General features: G+C 38.4%; 3 protein-coding genes across 3 annotated transcripts in view; 2 read left to right on the plus strand and 1 right to left on the minus strand.

Annotated features, from left to right (window-relative positions):
• The window catches only part of LOC116301774 (vacuolar protein sorting-associated protein 45), a 22399-nt gene extending 19512 nt beyond the window's left edge, over positions 1-2887 (plus strand). The window contains exons 15-16 of the mRNA XM_031710892.2: positions 806-937; positions 1340-2887. Of these exons, the coding sequence (XP_031566752.2) occupies positions 806-937; positions 1340-1442 (235 nt within the window). The 3' untranslated portion in view covers positions 1443-2887. The remainder of the gene's footprint in view (positions 1-805; positions 938-1339) is intronic.
• The window catches only part of LOC116301777 (uncharacterized), an 80321-nt gene that overhangs the window by 5312 nt on the left and 56827 nt on the right, over positions 1-18182 (plus strand). The window lies entirely within an intron of this gene.
• Positions 2818-16658, minus strand: LOC116301772 (uncharacterized). Its single transcript, XM_089038008.1, has 13 exons — positions 16551-16658; positions 16004-16135; positions 15159-15336; positions 14666-14803; positions 13940-14077; positions 13216-13379; positions 12700-12934; positions 11395-11526; positions 10885-11007; positions 10379-10462; positions 9479-9553; positions 9296-9349; positions 2818-8338 (listed from the first exon to the last, which is right to left on the minus strand). The coding sequence occupies exons 1-13, from the start codon at positions 16656-16658 to the stop codon at positions 4053-4055; spliced, it is 5847 nt and encodes a 1948-aa protein (XP_088894134.1). The 3' UTR covers positions 2818-4052.

Here is an 18182-nt window from a genome sequence, read left to right on the forward strand (position 1 = left end):
AGAAGACTTGCGGCTCGAAAAGCATTCGCCAATAAATCACTTCGCCTTGGGCGAATAATTGCTAATTATACATGGACCGCGGAGAAGAGCTTTGATTGTACTGCATGTAATTTTAGACAAGAATATTAGGGAAAAGATTAAATTCAGGGTATATATTTTTAAAAAAACGTTTAGGTATTACGTCCACTCTGGCAAACTTTGCGTCCACTCTGGCAAACTTTGGAAAACCTCATAACCACCGCTCGAGCAGTGATCATCGTCTCAGAAGCACTGCACTGGTCGCTCGACCAATCACAGCTCGCGAAATTGTTATGAAACTGAATCAAATATTCATCTGCGCTGAGGAAGATAAATAAACGTGTAAAAAGTGTGTAGCTTTACTGATACCTCTATACTACTTTTCCTGCGACGAAGAACTAACGTCCGAATCGTCAGTACAGTTACAGTTACGGTGTTTTTACACAGCCTGTTGTCCTTGGCCATTACGAGGTTAGGGAGAAAACTGAGTCGAGTCTACATTACAATGCACTTATGGGAATGTTTTACCGAGGGGACGAAATAGCCGCCATCTTGGAAATATGTCCCCTAAAACAGCAATGCAATGCACCGTCAACTTGACCCGGTGTTTTTCTCAACCCTGGAATGGCTAACTCACCTGTTTTCTTTACTCGTAACATAGAGTTCAGTTGATATGAAACGCTCAAGAGCACGCAGGAAGCACTTGTTTTTATGTCGCAATTGCATGATAATGTAGTATACCGACAACTCGAAAGCATTGTATAACAAAAATATAATATTCTTGCAGACCTCAAGATGTAATAATATTCATGATCGGTGGAGCAACGTACGAAGAAGCATTAGCGGTGTATAACTTTAACAAAACTCAACCTGGTGTCAAGGTGATCCTCGGTAGTACGACCATTCATAACTGTAAATCGTAAGTATCCGTCAAGCAAGCAGCTAACACTAGAAACCTTAAGCATTAGGGTTACCGCTAACCTCTAGGGATTAGGCCCAGATAAACGCCCGCAAACACTGAGAATCGCTCAGCATCAATGGAATTCAATATGGCGGCTCTTCCAGCAACAACTTCTTTATGAAGCCTTGCTAGACAGCGCTTTACTTTTATCTCTTTCGTCTTATCTCCAAAAGAAATAATTTTCTTTCGCAAGATGATTAGTGTAAATGCTGTTGATAAAGGCATTCGAGGCCAAGAAAGGTTTTCCCGAACTTTATTCCAACTTTCTATCTAATTTTACTCGCCCGATTTGGCATTCGGGGACGCGATCGTTTTATTTTCCAAATACTAATAGTCCTTTTATTTGAATGTCTTTGTTAGATTTCTCGATGAAGTCGTGCATGCGACAGGTCATGCTGCAGCTACTCGACCTCGTCAACCTAGTGGACCTTACCGCTCTACAGTATCCTCATCGTTCTTCTAAATATCGTACGAAGCAAGCAAGTATTGACATGGGTATTGATGTGATCTCTTGGGCTTGGTTCACTGTTTTCCTACTTCGTACTACTATCACTCTGTGTTTATTCCTGGCAAGGCAAAGGTAACGGGACTGTGTATGAGGGAAAGAACTATAGCAGTATGTTATAACTAGGGTACGTAGTTTAGGAACGGATCCAGGGTTTTCTTAAAGAGAGGACTCGAGGGTTCTGCGTTCAAGAGCATCGACCTTTAAAAGACGCCGAACCAGAAAAATAATAAAACGGGAAGTGCATTCTTTTTAAGGAGAAAGCGAAATCATGAGGCTCATAGGACGGGTTGCAGCCCCCACAGCCCTCACAGCCCCCTGGATCCGCCAATGCAGTGCAGTCAAAAGGCATAGTTTTTACTCAATGACTAGCCGTCGAAAACGCCGAGATGCAGTTCATTCGTTTACAATACAAAATTCATTGTTAAATATATAAAAAAGTTGAAGGTGGACAACATTGAGAAAATTGATCAGTGGGTCTCTGATTATGGTAAAGGGTTCCCATTTCTGGTGTTATCTTTTTTTTTTTACAGTGGAGCAATAAAAGTTCCTAAAAATGAATGTAATAATTCATAGGTTTTTAGTGGGACGCCACTGAAGTAACTAGATGCGTTGGTCGATCTATTGGTGTAAGGTTTTCTCACAATAATTCTTACGTCTTTCTTTGTCCATTTTATTGCATGACTTGTTTTTAGTTTCCAACAATCGATATATAGACTACGTTGCAATGCATGACAAGCAATACGAAAACAAATCAAATGAAAAAATATTCAAAAAATATTTATCTTTAATGCTCAGGGATCTTAAGGAAGGTTTCGAAAGTTATTAGCCAGATTCCATAAGATTTTCCTGAGCATAGTAAAGGGATTGGGAAAGAGTTAGATTGTCTCTGTAATGCATAACCGTTGCCAATCTTCCTGCACATTCTTCTCTGCAAATTCTTCTCTGTCTAGTAAATAGTTATTCAACAATCATTCACCGAACGCTAAGTGATTATCGATGAATATTTACAGAGCAGCGAGTCTTCGAGCGACGAGGTAAATATCAATTCACCATAATCACTGAGCCTGAGGGGAATAATTATTTTTAGACTTGAACTGATTTCAGAGAAAAGATGAAATTTAAGGGAGGGGGGGGGGAGGAGTCTTGGAATTACTTCCGCTCTTACAAACTTTGGGAAACCTCATAATCACCGCTCGAGCAGTGAATATCGTCTCAGAATCACTGGTCGCTCGACCAATCACAGCGCGCGAAACGATACACTCAAGTCCACAATTATACTCAAAGTAAGAAGTACAGAGTAAGTAATTGGTAGGTAAGAGGTGATATACACTGCATGTTTAAATGTTTTTAATGATAAAAAATATTCAAATATATACAATAAATGGATTAGGATATGCGAATTGAGTTTCACAAATATGCGAAGCCTCTTTCCTCGTAAATATCTTAACTTATAAATGAACTAGTTCTGAATTAGTATATGTAATAGGACTCCATGAGGAAAATTCCGAGGACTTCTAAAATTGGATGAGGCCGTAGGCCGAGTCCAATTTGGTAGTCAGAAGAATTTTTCGAGTCTTAGGCCCCGTCCACACGTATCCGCAAATTTTTGTATCCGCAAATTTTTTTTTTTTTTTTGCGGATGCGAAAATGTTCACGTCCACACGCAGCGTATTCGAATCGTTTTCGCTGTCCACACGTATCCGGAAATTTCTTGATCCGCCCTGATGCACGCTAGTGCCTAGTCCCTTTGAGGGATAGTTTTTCTTATTGAGCATGAGCAAAATCGTGTTTACGTCAGCGTATTCGAAAATTTGCGGATACGACCGTCCACACGTATCCGTATTCGGAGCGTATTCGAAAATTTCCACTCTGGAGACCGTTTTCGAAAATTTCCGGATACGGATACAAAAATTTCCGGACACGTGTGGACGCAACCCGTATCCAAAAAAATTTGCGGATACAAAGATTTCCGGATACGGACGGGGATGTGGACGGGGCCTAATTATTTCTTGATTGGGGAGCATGAAATCCCATTACCTATTAATTTTATAATTAATTAAGAAAATAATTGGACAGTTACCTATATGCGATTAATGAGAATCTGTATAATTAACATGATAATAGTGTTCAATTGATAGTCATCTTCACTCTTACTTTACTTGATAATGATGACAAGATGTCATCGAAACGTCGTAGCTTTTTGTCACTAGTTTTTCTATTTTTTTTATGTCGCATGCAAAAGGAAAAGGATTTTGTTTTTACATGTTTTGCTCTTCAATTTTCCTTTTTTTCTTCTCTTTTTTGTTCATTTATTTGTCCATTTATCGAGAAAAAGTAAAAGACTGCTTTACATTTTTTCTCTTTCGTGTTTTCTTTTCTTCAGTTATTTTTTCATTCATTAATTCACAAAACTAAAGGACTGCTTTACTCTTTTTTTCATGCCGTCCGTCGGTCCGTACGTACGTCAATCCACCCATCCCTTTTCCCTTCCTTCCTTTTTGATGACAACCTTCCAGCAGAACAATTTGCGCGCACGTGAGTACTTGAGCTTCCATCAATAGCCAATCAGGTTCTAGTAAGAGTATTTGATCCCAACGATTTATTTGAACTATTCTGACGTTCCATTGAATTTTCTTTCGAATTCTGTACAAATTTATCTGGAATCTTGACTCTGTTGATGCTATCTGTACTATTTTTCATTTCATTCCGCACGGGCAGGTCGTTCATGTCTTCTAGTCCATACTCCTTCAGTATCTCTGGCGGTAGCGTTGGATAAACGTGTATATATTTAATTCGTACCATATCTCTCGACTTCAAGAAGTAGAAAACGATAGTACTGAATATAATGATAACACCAAACGACAAGACAACAGCAAGAATGAAATATAAGGTATCCAGAAATATGTTTCTCGCGGCATCCACGTATTTCTTAGATTCGAATTTCAGCTTGTATCGATATTGTGTGCCCTTGTAGTCGTCGAACTTGGGCGCCTCAATACGACCAATGATACAAGAACTGAACGAAACCTTTGGGAAGTCAGGCATTAAAGGAATGCACTTGTCCTTACTTATGGAACAGATTTGTTCATTGAACTTCTTGAAACGCTGTGTCTGCGCATTGTTGAAATTCTTTAGCATGTCATTGTATTGGCGTAATGTTTTGGAGACTGATTTCTTGTACAGTTTCATGTCATGTTCGTTGAGGTATTTAATATGGTCTGCTATGGCCGCGTTAGTGAATTCGAAATCCGAATCAAGTCTTGCCGAAATCAAGCGATATCCACCCAGCTCTTCTATCACTGTTACATTCATTACATTAAGGCTTAAAAAAATAATCAAATAAAATACTGCTGCCCCGATGACTAGAACGATAGTTAACGGCACGATGTTGGTACGAAAGACTTTTTTCTGCAAGTTTTTAATGATGGCTATGAATTTGGTGAAGGCTTTTGCGAAAATGTCAAAAATTCTGCCAAGAATATCAGCGATTTTTTGTTTCTTTGTCGGAGATTGGAATTCGTAGACATTGTGTTCTGTGGTCTCTTCAAAGCCGTAAAGCAGTTTCATCACAATTTGGTATGTTTTTAGGCAACGAAAAACGAAAAGTAAAGCATCGATGGTCCCAAGAACGTAGACAATAGTCTGCTTCACTGAACTGAAAGCTTCATTTTTATAAACATTGCTTTGTTCTTTGAGCTTGCCTTGTCTTTTTAGTGATTCCTCTTTTTGGCTATCAATCTGTTCCTCTAGTGCATCACCTTTTTCGACATTATAATGTGATTGCCCATCAGATGATTTGATTATCGAAGACTTATTGGCTGAAGAGGTATTTTGTGTTGAATCGATTCCTGTTTTCTTTTCAAAATACACTCGCTGGGACGAAGAATCAAGCTTTTTATCGCCCCCCAAAACATCGTCTCCGTCTTTTTCAGCGCAAAAGCTACTGATATTCAAACTGAAGCAATGAATATCTTTTTGTATTCCATTCTTAGTAGCGTCACATATTTCACCGAGTCCTTGTTTGATTCCTCTTTCAATGTCCTTTTTAGCTTCTTTTGTCAAGTATCTCAGAGGGCACAGAAAAGCTGTTGAAAGTGGAAGCGTAGGAGGTGTCCCACTGGCCATCACTTGTTTGAATCCCTTTAAACTTTCCTCCAAAGAATTCAGCCGATCATTAATAGACTTTTCTAAGCTGATTACTTGTCTTTGGTCAAGAACGCCGATGAAGTCAAGAAAACCAATGAATTTGCTTCCAGAGAAACTTCGCCTTTTTCTGGACAAAATTTTCAATGCGCCTTCAATCTGTGAATTACTTTGCTTCTGCCACTCTTGCAGATGTTCTGATATTTGCAATTTTCCCCCTGGAATTTCCCGTTTCTTTCTTTTATTTCTAAGGTTGTAAGCCACTTTTGGGAATGAAAACCATTTATTGTCATAAACTCGCCTCCCATAATGTTCAACTTTGAGCTTCAAGCTGCTTATTTTGTGCTTCGTACTTTCAGAAAAACTCCTAACTTTTTCCTTCACTTGTCGCTCAAGTTGTTCCACGTCGTCTGTCACTCTGTCTATTACCCGTTGAGATATCTTGTTGAACATTTTCATGTGGTTTGATTGAAGGGTGCAGCTCATGTTGTATTGTAGCCACTTCAGTTGTATTCCTAGGGAGTGATCACATGCACGTTGTATATCTGCTGACTGATCTACAGATGCTTTGATTTCTTTCTCGCGAAATTGGTCCATTCGCAGCGACATATACTTGCTTTCTTGACCTTTACGCTGCACAAAGCTGCGATAGTCGTTGATAATCTTCATGTTATCAGCATGTAGAAGAATAAGAATGGCAAGGGCCACGGAGAACGTGAACACTAAACTATAAACCAACCGCACGATGACAACGAACACAACGAGGATAACATGGCGTCGCTTGAGCCTGTTTTTATCTTTTTCTTTTCTGCTGTCTTCGACCCACACCCATCCCGAAGCCGACGCTAGTTCCATCTTAGATTGTTTTTTCGCTGTTTTTTGAGCATAAACAAGAAGTGCTATCAATGCCAGTAAAACAAAACCAGTAGTTACAAATAAAGGCATGAGAATCATGAAAGGTCCTCTTTTTGTATCCTTTTCAGTCTTTCGAAATGTGACCTTTTGTTTTCGAGACAACTTGTCTACTAAAGCGACCTGCAGCTTATACTCTTGTTGAGAGTCACTCAAAAACACGGAAAAGAGCCTCTCTCGGTCCTCCTTTCCTTGGCGAGGAATATCGACCTCGGCCTCGAATTTCTTCCTGGGACACAAGATGAGGAGATCGCTTTCTATTACTTTGACACCATCCAATTCGTCAATGACGGACAAACCAACAACACTTGGACAATGGGAGAGTTTTCCTTCAAGCGATATGACCCACGAGTTCTCTTTCCGGCGTATGCTACTCTTAAATGTGTCATCGTTAACGATACTTGAAGTATTATGAAGATGCTTTAGTATTGATTCCTCGTTGGAGATTTGTACGCTCATAGATGGTGGAGAATCCGGATCGGCGACTTCATAGCCAAACGCCCCATCATTAGTCATTCCTAAGTGTCGAATTCGAGGAGTTGTAAACTTTGAGAAATCATTCCCAAGCATGCTAGACCAATAGGACAATTTTCGACAAGTTGCCCTGCTATTCCAAGTACCATCACCTATTTGTAACGAGAAAGGTCTCAGTGGCTGAATCTTCTTAATTGTCGTACTTGGTATAAAGGAAGCCCGTTTCGTGTTCATCTCCGCAACGCTGTATCGAAAATCTTCTTTAAAGTTACTCCGTTTAGCTTTCAGGAAGTACTCTCTTATTTTCTCCGAATCGTAAGAAACTCGTAACGAGTCCAACATGTTCATTCCTTTTGCAAGGAACTTTTTCGATTGAGCATGCTTTACTGTTTTTGATATCCAGCCTGACGTAAAGATCGTCCCGTCTTCGTAGCGCACTCGGTATCGTAGTGTATAAAGGCTTTTCGGTGGATCATGTTCAAGATAGCAGTTGAATTGTAACTTTAGGTTATGTGAATACTTAGGTGTCAGTTTAAATTCACTTACATCACCTTTAGCGCAGACATTTTGTAGACGTTTCGAAGAACAATTAAGTGCGTAGAAATAATCACAAGGTTGTAGACAGTCTATATAGCAGCAGGAACATCGATTTTTTCTGCTTTCTCGATCACACTTTCCACAGTTGTTATTCCTACACTGGTAGCATGATAAAAATGCAGCTTTACAAGCCTTAGAATCAAATACATAAACTGGAGTTTCCATAAAGGTTTCTTCTGCAACATCAAAGAGGTCTCCTAGAATCGAAACGTAACGTGTGCAATAGAGCGTATCGCTTGACTCCTGCAAATCGCATCGAAACGAGTTTTTACAAACTTTATCCGTGGTTGCCAGCCGACAGGGCTCATTTATGACTCTGTAATGATATTTTTCTCCGACTTCAGTATTCTCTGGGCATAGATTAATGTTTGTCTGCTTACACGTGGCACTCTCAACCAATGTCTGGCGTTCCCGGTGTAGCTTGTGTGCCAGTTCGTAGTAGTCCGGAGCTGGATGGCGGCAGTATCGACTTCTCATTTCGTTGAAACCTGTCTTTAGTGTAATATTTGGGTTATTGCTTCCCCTTCTACCATCGTAGTCCTTATACATTGGAATTAAGTGGGTATCGAAAACTTCAACATCAACAAGGAAACCTGAATTGCGATGGAGGGTAAAGTTGAATGAACGGTCTTCTTTAGCGATAAATGATGCGTTAGTACTTTGAACATGCAGACGGTTCTCCATGAGAATTGTTGTCGGAATTATAACTTTTGCTCCTGAACGAACTGAAATCAGAATATTTGAAACTAGTTAATGTTGGTACTATATAGAGACTCTTAGCAAAAGAAAAATATGTAATGGATAATACTGTTAGAATTTGGCTGAAATAGCTCCGGGATTGCCTGGAGCACCACTCTTTATTCGACTTGTCCTTAAGGAGACTAGTTAGCTTTACAAATACGAGAGGTTTGCTACGAGCGTAAGGTGCACTGAAGCTGACTAGAAAGACGTTCCCTTAGTAGGTGTGGTTTTAGAAGGATTTCCTTACTAGGCCATTCGTCCTAACTTAGGTACATGCTTTCCAGTTCAACTACAGCTACAGCCTTAGACTCGGCCTTCTAACTCCAAAGTCGATTCAGTGTGTGTAAGAACTGTCTAAGTTCGTCTATATATATCTAAATCTCATTTCCTATTTACATTTTGTGGCTAGATAAGGTCACTACGTGGGGCTAGGTTTTGATTAAAAACAGATAGTGTTGGTTTAAGTTGTGGCTATAAAAATGATAAATATTATTGACAATCTTGCTTCATAACCATACAATGAGGAGACTAGCTGCAACTGTTAGTCATGCATCACGTACGTTGCAGTTAAGTTTGCCGTGGATTTACTTCCTTTTCCAAGGTTATCCTACCCAGTACGCAAACATCTCCTTTTCCTGGCGAGAAAACTCATTATAATGGCTAGTAAATTAAGACTGTATACAGGTCAAACGTCGAACTTCACGTGAGCCGAACCTAACGACATAAAAGAATACCGCCTTATCCATTATTTAAATTAAGTTCGGCTCATTTGCAGTTCGACGTTTGCTTAGCCTAAGAGTTTATTAACTTTTAAGTTGACCGGCACATATATTAAGTGGAAGCCGGTTAAATCTGTGTAGTATACCTATATATACCTGTGTAGTATCACTATGTTTCATATTTAAAGGTAACAGTGTTGGTGATTAACAGATTCAACTTACTTTTAATGATGTCTGTGATGTTTCTTTTTGCTCTCGATAAAGGTCTGGAAATATCTGCAACATAAACAAAAACAAAAATTGAATTCCTAAGTTTCTTGCAAAGATCAAGATATTTACTTTCTTTGTTTCCTTTTGCTTCGTTTTTCTGCTGTAGTTGCATGTAGTAATAACTAAAAGACTCACCAACACACTTTCTGTCAAACGATAAACCACACCCATACTGCTGATACGTTGTCTTTTCGCATTTGGGGCTGCAAGCTGTGAGGTAAAAAAAATCCCGTTTAAAAACTAAAATTTTTTTTTCAAAATAGCAATACACATGATATGATGAGATATGGGGTATAAGCTGAAAACTGGCTGTTGTCTACAAGAGTGGACAGCGGTATATTCACGTGACTGCAGGGGCAGAGCACCACATCATGCTTCAGGGTTGATAGGTGGGTCACGCACACTTTTGATGTCGTTGGAACTGTTTTTTAAAGTGCCTATCACCCTTCTGACAATATTTACAGTATTGATTCTACATGGGGTAAGATGTCGAATAACCTGGAAAAAATTCATAGTTTGAGTGCGGCTTCTTGAAGTTATAAAGGTTTTTCCATGCCATATCCTAATGCGGTGACGTATGAGGAGTAATCATTTAACATACAAAACCTTACTGGCACAGATAAATTAAATTTGAAATACGTCATTGTTTTGCCCATTGTTCTTATAGAAACTATTGCAAGCTAGTTTTGACATAGAAGCCGGTGTCTCGAATTACAAGGAACGACAAATAACCATAAATGCCTCCTCATATTTATGGTATTTCAAATATAATTTATCTGTGCCAGTAATGTTTTATATATTAAATGATGACTCTTCATACGTCACAACATTAGCATATGGCATGGAAAAACCTTTAAAGCTTCAAGAAGCTTCAGTTAAACTATGCAATTTTTTAGTGCTATTCAGCATCTTACCTCATGTAGAATCAATACTGTGAATATTGTCAGAAGGGTGATAGGCACTTTAAGAGCCTATTGTGTCACACTTGAAAGGAAAAGGCCAAAGCTTATTGTTTAGTGTCATTAGATTGGTTACCTTTACATATGCGATCTCTTATTCTTGTACACTTTGAAGACTGGTAAAAGTTTTCTGGACATGGAGTTCTGGTTGTTGTACACTCTAAAATCAAGTGAATTGGTCTAGCTCAGTAAAAAATCCAGTTTTACAAAAATTACTAAAGGATTTCCAACAACCCTCTACGCACCGCCATGGGTTACTTTTCTTCTCTCTCCTTCCCTCGACCGTTCACTCCATCTGTTTTTACCAACATACTAGCATAGATACTTTGCACTATCATGTGATGGCAGACATGTTAGGAGGCAGGGACGTACAATAGAGTGTTTTCATTTGGAAAACTGAATTCTTTCTCGTGTAAGTCAGATTAGACCAGATTCAATTGTTCCTGCCTCTTGTCAAGTCTCTCATTGCATTGTTTGTAATGTCCATTCGAGAGAAGATTCTCAAAAATTTTCCAGATTTTAGAAGGCTATTAGGGTATGACTTTCTCAATGGCTGACTTCCTGTACTGAGCTCTTACTTACTTTTACACGTGACTCCATCTCCCCACATTCCTTCTGGGCACGTGCAGCGATACGAACCTATCGTGTTATTACACGTGGACTTCGTGTGACAGCTATGAAGACTAGTAGCACATTCATCGATGTCTATGGGGAAAAATCTTGGTATGAGACATATGGATGATGCTTTGGACGTTTCCAATATAATGGCAAGATGTCTATAGATTGAGCGTATTTTCCTACATGAATTCTTATAAAATATTCAATTGTATTTTTGATACCATTTCTCCCGTGTCACACGTTATTAATTGAGATTTCGCCTTCGTACTAATCTTTTCGTGCTCTTTCCATTTCTGGTGTTCTTATTTCTTGTTTTTTAAAAGGGGTAGAGTCACTTGAGCTGCAAGGCGTCATTTTGGCCATCTATGAGTTTTTGTTCTTTGCAAATATGCTTAAAGATAATCTACCACTTGAATATCAAAAATAATTGAGGATTTACGAGTAGAGTGCCGTAATGGCACATTTACCACATACCTTCACATTTCTTTGCCGCCATTTTGTAACCTCTATAACAAATACACGACTTTGTCAGAGGATCACACGCATACTCGCATCTATTTGAGCATGAATCCAGTGCCGCGACGGCAGAAAAGGCCTGGGAAACAGCTGAAAGTAAAGATTTGAATTTTGAGATCTATTGGTATACCATTAAGGTCTTTACATCCGAAACTAGCTCTGAAATCCATTGAATCTCCAAAAGCAGGGGGAGGGAGGTCTCCTGTAGTCTATTTTACAGTTCCGTTGAGTGACCACGAATAAAATAATTCCAAGTCGAGGTTAGAGTTGCAGCACAGGATAAACTGTAGTTTTGCTATAAACGGCAACTCCAACTGTAAAAATGAGTTTTATTCCATCGTAGCATGCGCATTATATCCCTCCCCTCATTTGAGACATACGTCGCACTCATTCGTCGCACTCATTCGTCTATTGCGCGCCACAAATATCATCGTGTAAATACGTCTGAACGTAGCCTGCTGTGCAGACATTTTTAGAAACGAACGACACTAAAAACGTCTGCACAGCAGGCTACTCTGAACGTTGCTTGCAATGGCGTGATGTTCCAGTTTTTTATTTTTTAATTCATAGTTTTGTTGTACGTTACTATCTGTTAGATTCCTTCAAAGTCTGTTGCTTGCAAGGTTGTGTGTGACTGCACCGTTAAGTCTCGGACACATGATATGCGACGTTGCATGCGACGGGGCTTTTAGGGGAATGTTATTCCAACTTTCTTCGCGACATCGCATAAAATTTGTGGCCGGCGGCGTATGTTGCGACAGTCGAACTCGTCTTTTTTATACCTTGCGCGAAACATTTGTACGGGTTAAGACACGATGCGATTTCCCGGGCCTTTGCTCAGCTTTATGTTGCGGTTTATTAATAACAATTGTCTTTTTTGCATCAGTTAGAGCAGAGATGCACTGGGCCTGCGTACATTGTTTGTGCTTGTTTTTTTTAAAGCGTGAACCAGGTTTTTGTTATGCTTATGATGATTATTCATATAGCGCCTTTTATCTATGGATATAATCAAAGGCGCTTTACATTGAGTTATAAACATGAGAGATGGTTAGTATGAGGTGTAGGCACTTGGGTGGTCACTGCCATAGGGTTTCTTTACGTCCTCAGTGATTCTTTTACGTCCCTCCGATATTGATTACTAATGATAAGGTGTGGAAAGATGGGACCTTTATTTAAAGTGGTCATCCGAACCACTCGAAAGTCTAACCATTTGTATAATGTATATCTGATTTCAATGCAATGCGCGCGTATCCTCATCCTTACCAAATTGTTTGAAGACTTTAACATCTCCTTTCCAGTCACTAGATACAATCAATCTTCCCTGGTATCTTTCGTTAAAAAATATTCTTGAGTTTGACACGACCATACTTGAGGGAACATGAATCACGATACGAGCCTGCGGGGTTACGAGCTGGGTTGCCATAGTGACGGCGATGATTGACATCAAGATAAGTGAAACATTCAGAAAAGCGTTGGGTTTGCGTGTAAGGTAGATATCCTGAAAGCCAAAATCGTCAATGGTTAGATATTTATGTTTTTGGATATGGGATGCAGTTTTCTGATTTGTATTATAACTGAACCTCATCCTTTTTTTTTTTTTTTTTTTTTTTTTTGTCAAGCTGATGTTCAGCATAAATATTGGCTTTCTAATTCCATTAGTAGTTTGATTCAGTGTCTCTGAAACATTCTGTGTCTTACTTTCTTTTCTGGCGATGATTTTATATTTTCAGGTCCAGATATTTTATTTTCTGGCGATGTTTTGATATTTTCCGATCCAGCTGAATCTTTCTTTTCTGGCGATTTGTGAATATTTTCAGATCCAGAACCCTTGTTGTCTGGCGATGTTTTAATATTTTCAGATCCAGAACCTCCGTTGTCTGGCGATCTTTTGATATTTTCTAAATCAGATCCTTCCTTTCTTACTTCAAACGCGTTTGCTTTGTCTGAAATCAAATATAAATACTAACGTCAGAGAAGAGTAATACCTTTAAGGGGCGGATACATGAATTTGTTAGAGGGGTGTCCCAAAATTAAAAAAAAAAAATGTACATAGAGATTTAATGCATCGTAAATGTTTTTTGCTTCAAAAAAGCTAAGAGTAATTATGGCGTTAGGGGGTGTCTGGTGCACCGCCCCTGCCTTATGCGTGCGTAACTTTTGTACATCACAATCTTAACGTGTTCTCACACGGCTGTATTAGCCGTGCGTAGTTGAAAGACGTGTTGCAACATAGGGCGGGCTGTTTTAGGGGACGCTTTATCGCTTATATGGAATCTTGTTCGCTTGTTGATAGTGAAAAGTGAAAGAAAAGTGTTACGAAACCTCAATTGTCGCATTGATCTTTTCGTTTCTAGATGCATAGAATATCAACTGATCGGTAAAGCGTCCTTCAAGCAACGCAATTATACACCTCCGGAACGGCTACCTACCAGGATTCACAAGAAAAACTACGATCGATTTTAACTGAAAAGAATATTCATTTATTTAGATCATCTATGTTTACCTTTCACTTTATTCTCTCTGCCTCGGATATTTTCAAGTTCCAGTTTGATTTTTTCTTGGGCTTTTTTCTTCTCGTCTGCTGTAGAGCCTGATGTTGTAATGCGCCTTCTCTTGGATCCCCTCCACCAGCGAAGTTTCTCTAAAAACGGTAATTAATGATCATACATTGTATTCACTATCTGATTTCTCATTGGTCGAGAACCTACAGATAATTCTAGCTTTCAGCATAACGCCAGCGATTTTTTAGCGGTCGATAGTTATTTGTAGGCATTTATCTGCAAAAACGAGCCTGCATAGGCTTTTATGTATTTTGAAACCTTAAAAACGTTTATTATGAACGGTCTGAACTTGTATTATCAGTTAATCAGACATTGATATTTCCGGATATCATCAAAACCTCATCTAATAACTGTTTATTATTACGTTACAGTCAAGCCTGAGGTCCGATTATTTCTGTTTTTGAAAACATATATCTCAAGTACTTAACCGCGAAACCTTCAATTTATTTTTGCTGTGATAACAAAACAGGTTCTGCATAAATGAATGAATGAACGAACGAACGAACGAACGAAAACGAACGAACGAACGAACGAACGAACGAACGACGAACGAACGAACGAACGAACGAACGAACGAACGAACGAACGAACGAACGAACGAACGAATGAATGAATGAATGAATGAATAAATAAATATAAATGAATAAATAATCCGATTGTTTGTTTACCTTTCACTTTATCCTCTCCATCTAGGACATTTTCAAGCTCTAGTTGGATATTTTGTCGAGCTTTTTTCTTCTCGTCTACAGTAGAACCTGATGTTGTAGTGCGCCTTCTCCTGGATCCCATCCACCAGCGACGCTTCTCTACAGAAGTTCAATGTTATCACGTCTTTATAATATAATATAAATTACACAGCCAGAGTTAATCCATTAATTCCATTGCTCTTTCTTGTTTTGCTTTATAAACAAGGCTACTATTATACCAATAGGACGTTTGCACAATTGCGTCATTTAACTACTACAATCAAATTTTGTTGCGAATTTCCTTTCAATATTCAAATTTGCCTCAATGCCTCATGAGAACAGTAAGAGTGAATTAACGAACAAAAGAAAGTGTGCAAAGGATTCTGGTAGTTGTAGTTAATGACACCATAATTCAAGTATCCTTTGGAATTTAACGTTTTCTTTTCATTGGTATTACATTTTCTAATTATCTCACCTAGTACATTTTTCCCTTTCTCGAACTTTTCCTGGTCTAACATTTCCTCTTTAATTTTCCTCTCTTTGTGTCGTTTGTAAACAACACACAAGACAGTAATGACAAGTACGAAGAGGAATAAGCCTGCGCCCGCGAGCCCACCTATCAGCGGCCAGTTTGGAGGTTCCGGCTCTAAAAACTGGAAATAACAATAAAAAAGAACAACATGAATGGTGGGGTAGATGAAACAAACAAACCTTGGACAAAAAGAGAAGCTGCCATTACCGAGCCATATACATAGTATGCGTATGCGTAATGTTGACTATGATTATGTTGCCCTTTAATCTGTGGCACGTTTCGGTTTAACACGCACTAATATAAATAGTATGTATTACAAAACTTTTCATATTTCAACGTGTTCCTTCCTGTAACGTCACCAAAACAAGCAAAGAACAAGCCATAAGGAAGTATTAGCCATTTCAAGGATGAGGAGAAAAGTTGGTCGAGTTGGCATTACAAAGCATTGTGGGAATGTTTTACGAACGTCAGTATTTCCAAGATGGCGTCTGTTTCGTCCCCTAAAACATTCCCACAAAGCACTGCAATGCCAACTCGACCCAGTCTTTATAAGAATATATACGTCGATCATATGCAAAAAGAAGATGCAGTGTATTTCAGTCATAGAGGACTTTCAAGGCAAGCAGTTAGAGGGCAAAAACACTGATACGGGTTTGAAAATTTTGTCATCTCGTTATTTATCCATGCCAAAACAATGCATCAATTGTTCCTGCCCTACAACATGGTTATTGTGAAAGCTCTGTCTCTATGTGATTCCGGGCACTATTGTCCGTAACGTAAATACCTACCACTTGTAAGTCCACTACGCTTTTATTGTTTAACATTTGGTAATGGACTCTGAATCTCTTTCTGTCCTCTTTTCGACCAGAAAGAAAGACTTCGACACTCATATTCTTGCTTTCGCGAAACTCGACATCTCCCTGGACAAATGAATAAAACAATTTCAGATTAAGGCATATATTCATGACGGTCAAAGATATATTAAAGACGGACAGGGAAAGAAGTGCCAAAAAGTATACACAAGAGGGCATGAAAGAGACAGGCAAAAAAATGAATGAAATAAGGAAGACACTGATGAGATTAAAGATTATAAAAAAACTGTCAGGGAAGTTTATCAGAAAGAAAGAAAGAAGCGAAGAAAACTGTAGAAAACAAACAAACAATTATAACTAAAGCAAAAAGACAATTAGAAAGATATAATTAATTAACGAATCAATGATCTAGAGAGACAAGCAAAAGGAAAGAACAACGGACAGAATGAATGTATTCGGACGTCAGCTATACACATTTCATATAAAATGTTGAATACGTCAGGCAACATGTTTCACATCTTACCTTCAAATTGTTGCGGATGAAGAATTTTTTAGGCAATAGTTTGGCGGATTCGCTTTCTTTCTCCTTCAAGGGGCAAACCTTGAAATCTAATGACGTCTCTGAAGACATCACTACTCTGAGTAACAACAAACGTGCATAGGCCAAGTAAAACGACTAGAAGTGTCGTCATGGTGCTTTGCTTATATATGGACAAAAACCGTGTCTAGATAACTCTCTTTTGCTACAAGATGTACCGGATTCGTTGATTCGAAGATTCCTGACAGCGACCTGAAGAAAAATGGTTGACAATGTAGTTCTGGTAAACAATGAAATTCAACATGTGAGCTGAGCAGTTGTGTGCATAGATTATTGAATGAAGTGGTAGTGCGTGTGAGTGAAAAGTGTTCCCAGTTAGTGCGAATGACTAAACACTTAAATAAAGATATTCATAAAAGTTAACTAGTGATATGACTATTTCATGTCGATCAGTTATTTTTTTAAATTCGCATGTACTCATCTTGTGCTGATTTGAAGCATTTCTTCAGCTATATTAACTGAAATACATTGCAAACTTTACCGGTAATAAAAAGAAAATCTCTATAACCCTTAAATTAAAGGATAACTTAAAAACTCAGCAAATTCAGTTACTTTCTGAAGATTTTCTTGGTTTTCAATATTTCAGCAAATCTTCAGTGTAAACAATTAACTTAATTTAATATTTAAGTGCAAAATATTGAGTTGTGAGAAGTCGGTATGCAAAACCATAAGGATTTTCCAATCATATAAACGTAATTTAGGAGTAAGAAGAGTGATAACTAGCTAAAAACTAGCGTGAGCTGCGTCGGTGTTTCTAACTAAACAGTAATGATAAAAAGGTAAATTTTACACCGTGAAAAGATGAAAAAACTTACTGACGTTTCGGAACAAACCTTCTCAGCTTCACACTTGTACTGAATGTTTGAGTCAACTGTTCATGCTATAACTACGGCATTCTTTGCTTATAATCAGTTGAAGTTTTCCATGCATTCGGGAAAATTTCATAACATGATTTATATTAGTCACGACTTGTCTAAATGATACCCAAAATTGGAATCAGTTTGTGATCTTTGCTGTCTTATGTTCCAAAGTGCAAGATCACTTCCGGATTGTGTCATACCTCTGAACCGGATGTCACTGACTACTGTAGTATACTCGATGGTTTCTTTTTGTGACTATTTAAAGCATGCTCGTACGTGTTCTCCTTGTATCATCACTTTCCCTTTTGCCTGTTAAAACGAAAGAGCATAGGTGGGACTGATCTCTTACCTTCCCTCTCTGCGTGTCTAAGGCACATGGCTCGAAACTCTGTCATCGAATTGTCAATTTTTTATATAAATATTGCTGTATGTCGATCTATTTTAATTTTTACAAATAAAATGTGTATATTTATATATATAGTGGTAGTGCTGAAATGATTAAATAACATTAGCCGTTCCGCGCCAGACTTGTAGAAATAGGTTGCATTGTGGGACTGTTTTTGAGGGACTCTTCACGCCGTCAGTAGTTACATTTTATGCATCAAGAAACGAAAAGAAAAAATAAATATTCAAAACGACGATTTAATTTTTCTATCACTTTTATTTATTTTTTATTATCAGAAAGCAAAAAAGATGC

Source organism: Actinia tenebrosa, unplaced genomic scaffold (assembly GCF_029948245.1).
Source record: "Actinia tenebrosa isolate PJP-AT-01 unplaced genomic scaffold, QUT_ActTen_1.0 PGA_scaffold5__44_contigs__length_20552954, whole genome shotgun sequence".
NCBI classification, from domain to species: Eukaryota; Metazoa; Cnidaria; class Anthozoa; order Actiniaria; family Actiniidae; genus Actinia; species Actinia tenebrosa.

What these genes read in the sequence shown, in the direction of transcription:
- LOC116301772 (XM_089038008.1), bottom strand. Translation starts at nt 16,658, where the DNA reads ATGTCTTCAGAGACGTCATTAGATTTCAAGGTTTGCCCCTTGAAGGAG. An exon ending in CAGAGAGAATAAAGTGAAAG is followed by an intron (nt 13,380 to 13,939) that starts GTAAACATAGAT and finishes ATTTGATTTCAG; the next exon opens with ACAAAGCAAACGCGTTTGAA. An exon ending in AAGAGATCGCATATGTAAAG is followed by an intron (nt 9,554 to 10,378) that starts GTAACCAATCTA and finishes TTTACCTCACAG; the next exon opens with CTTGCAGCCCCAAATGCGAA.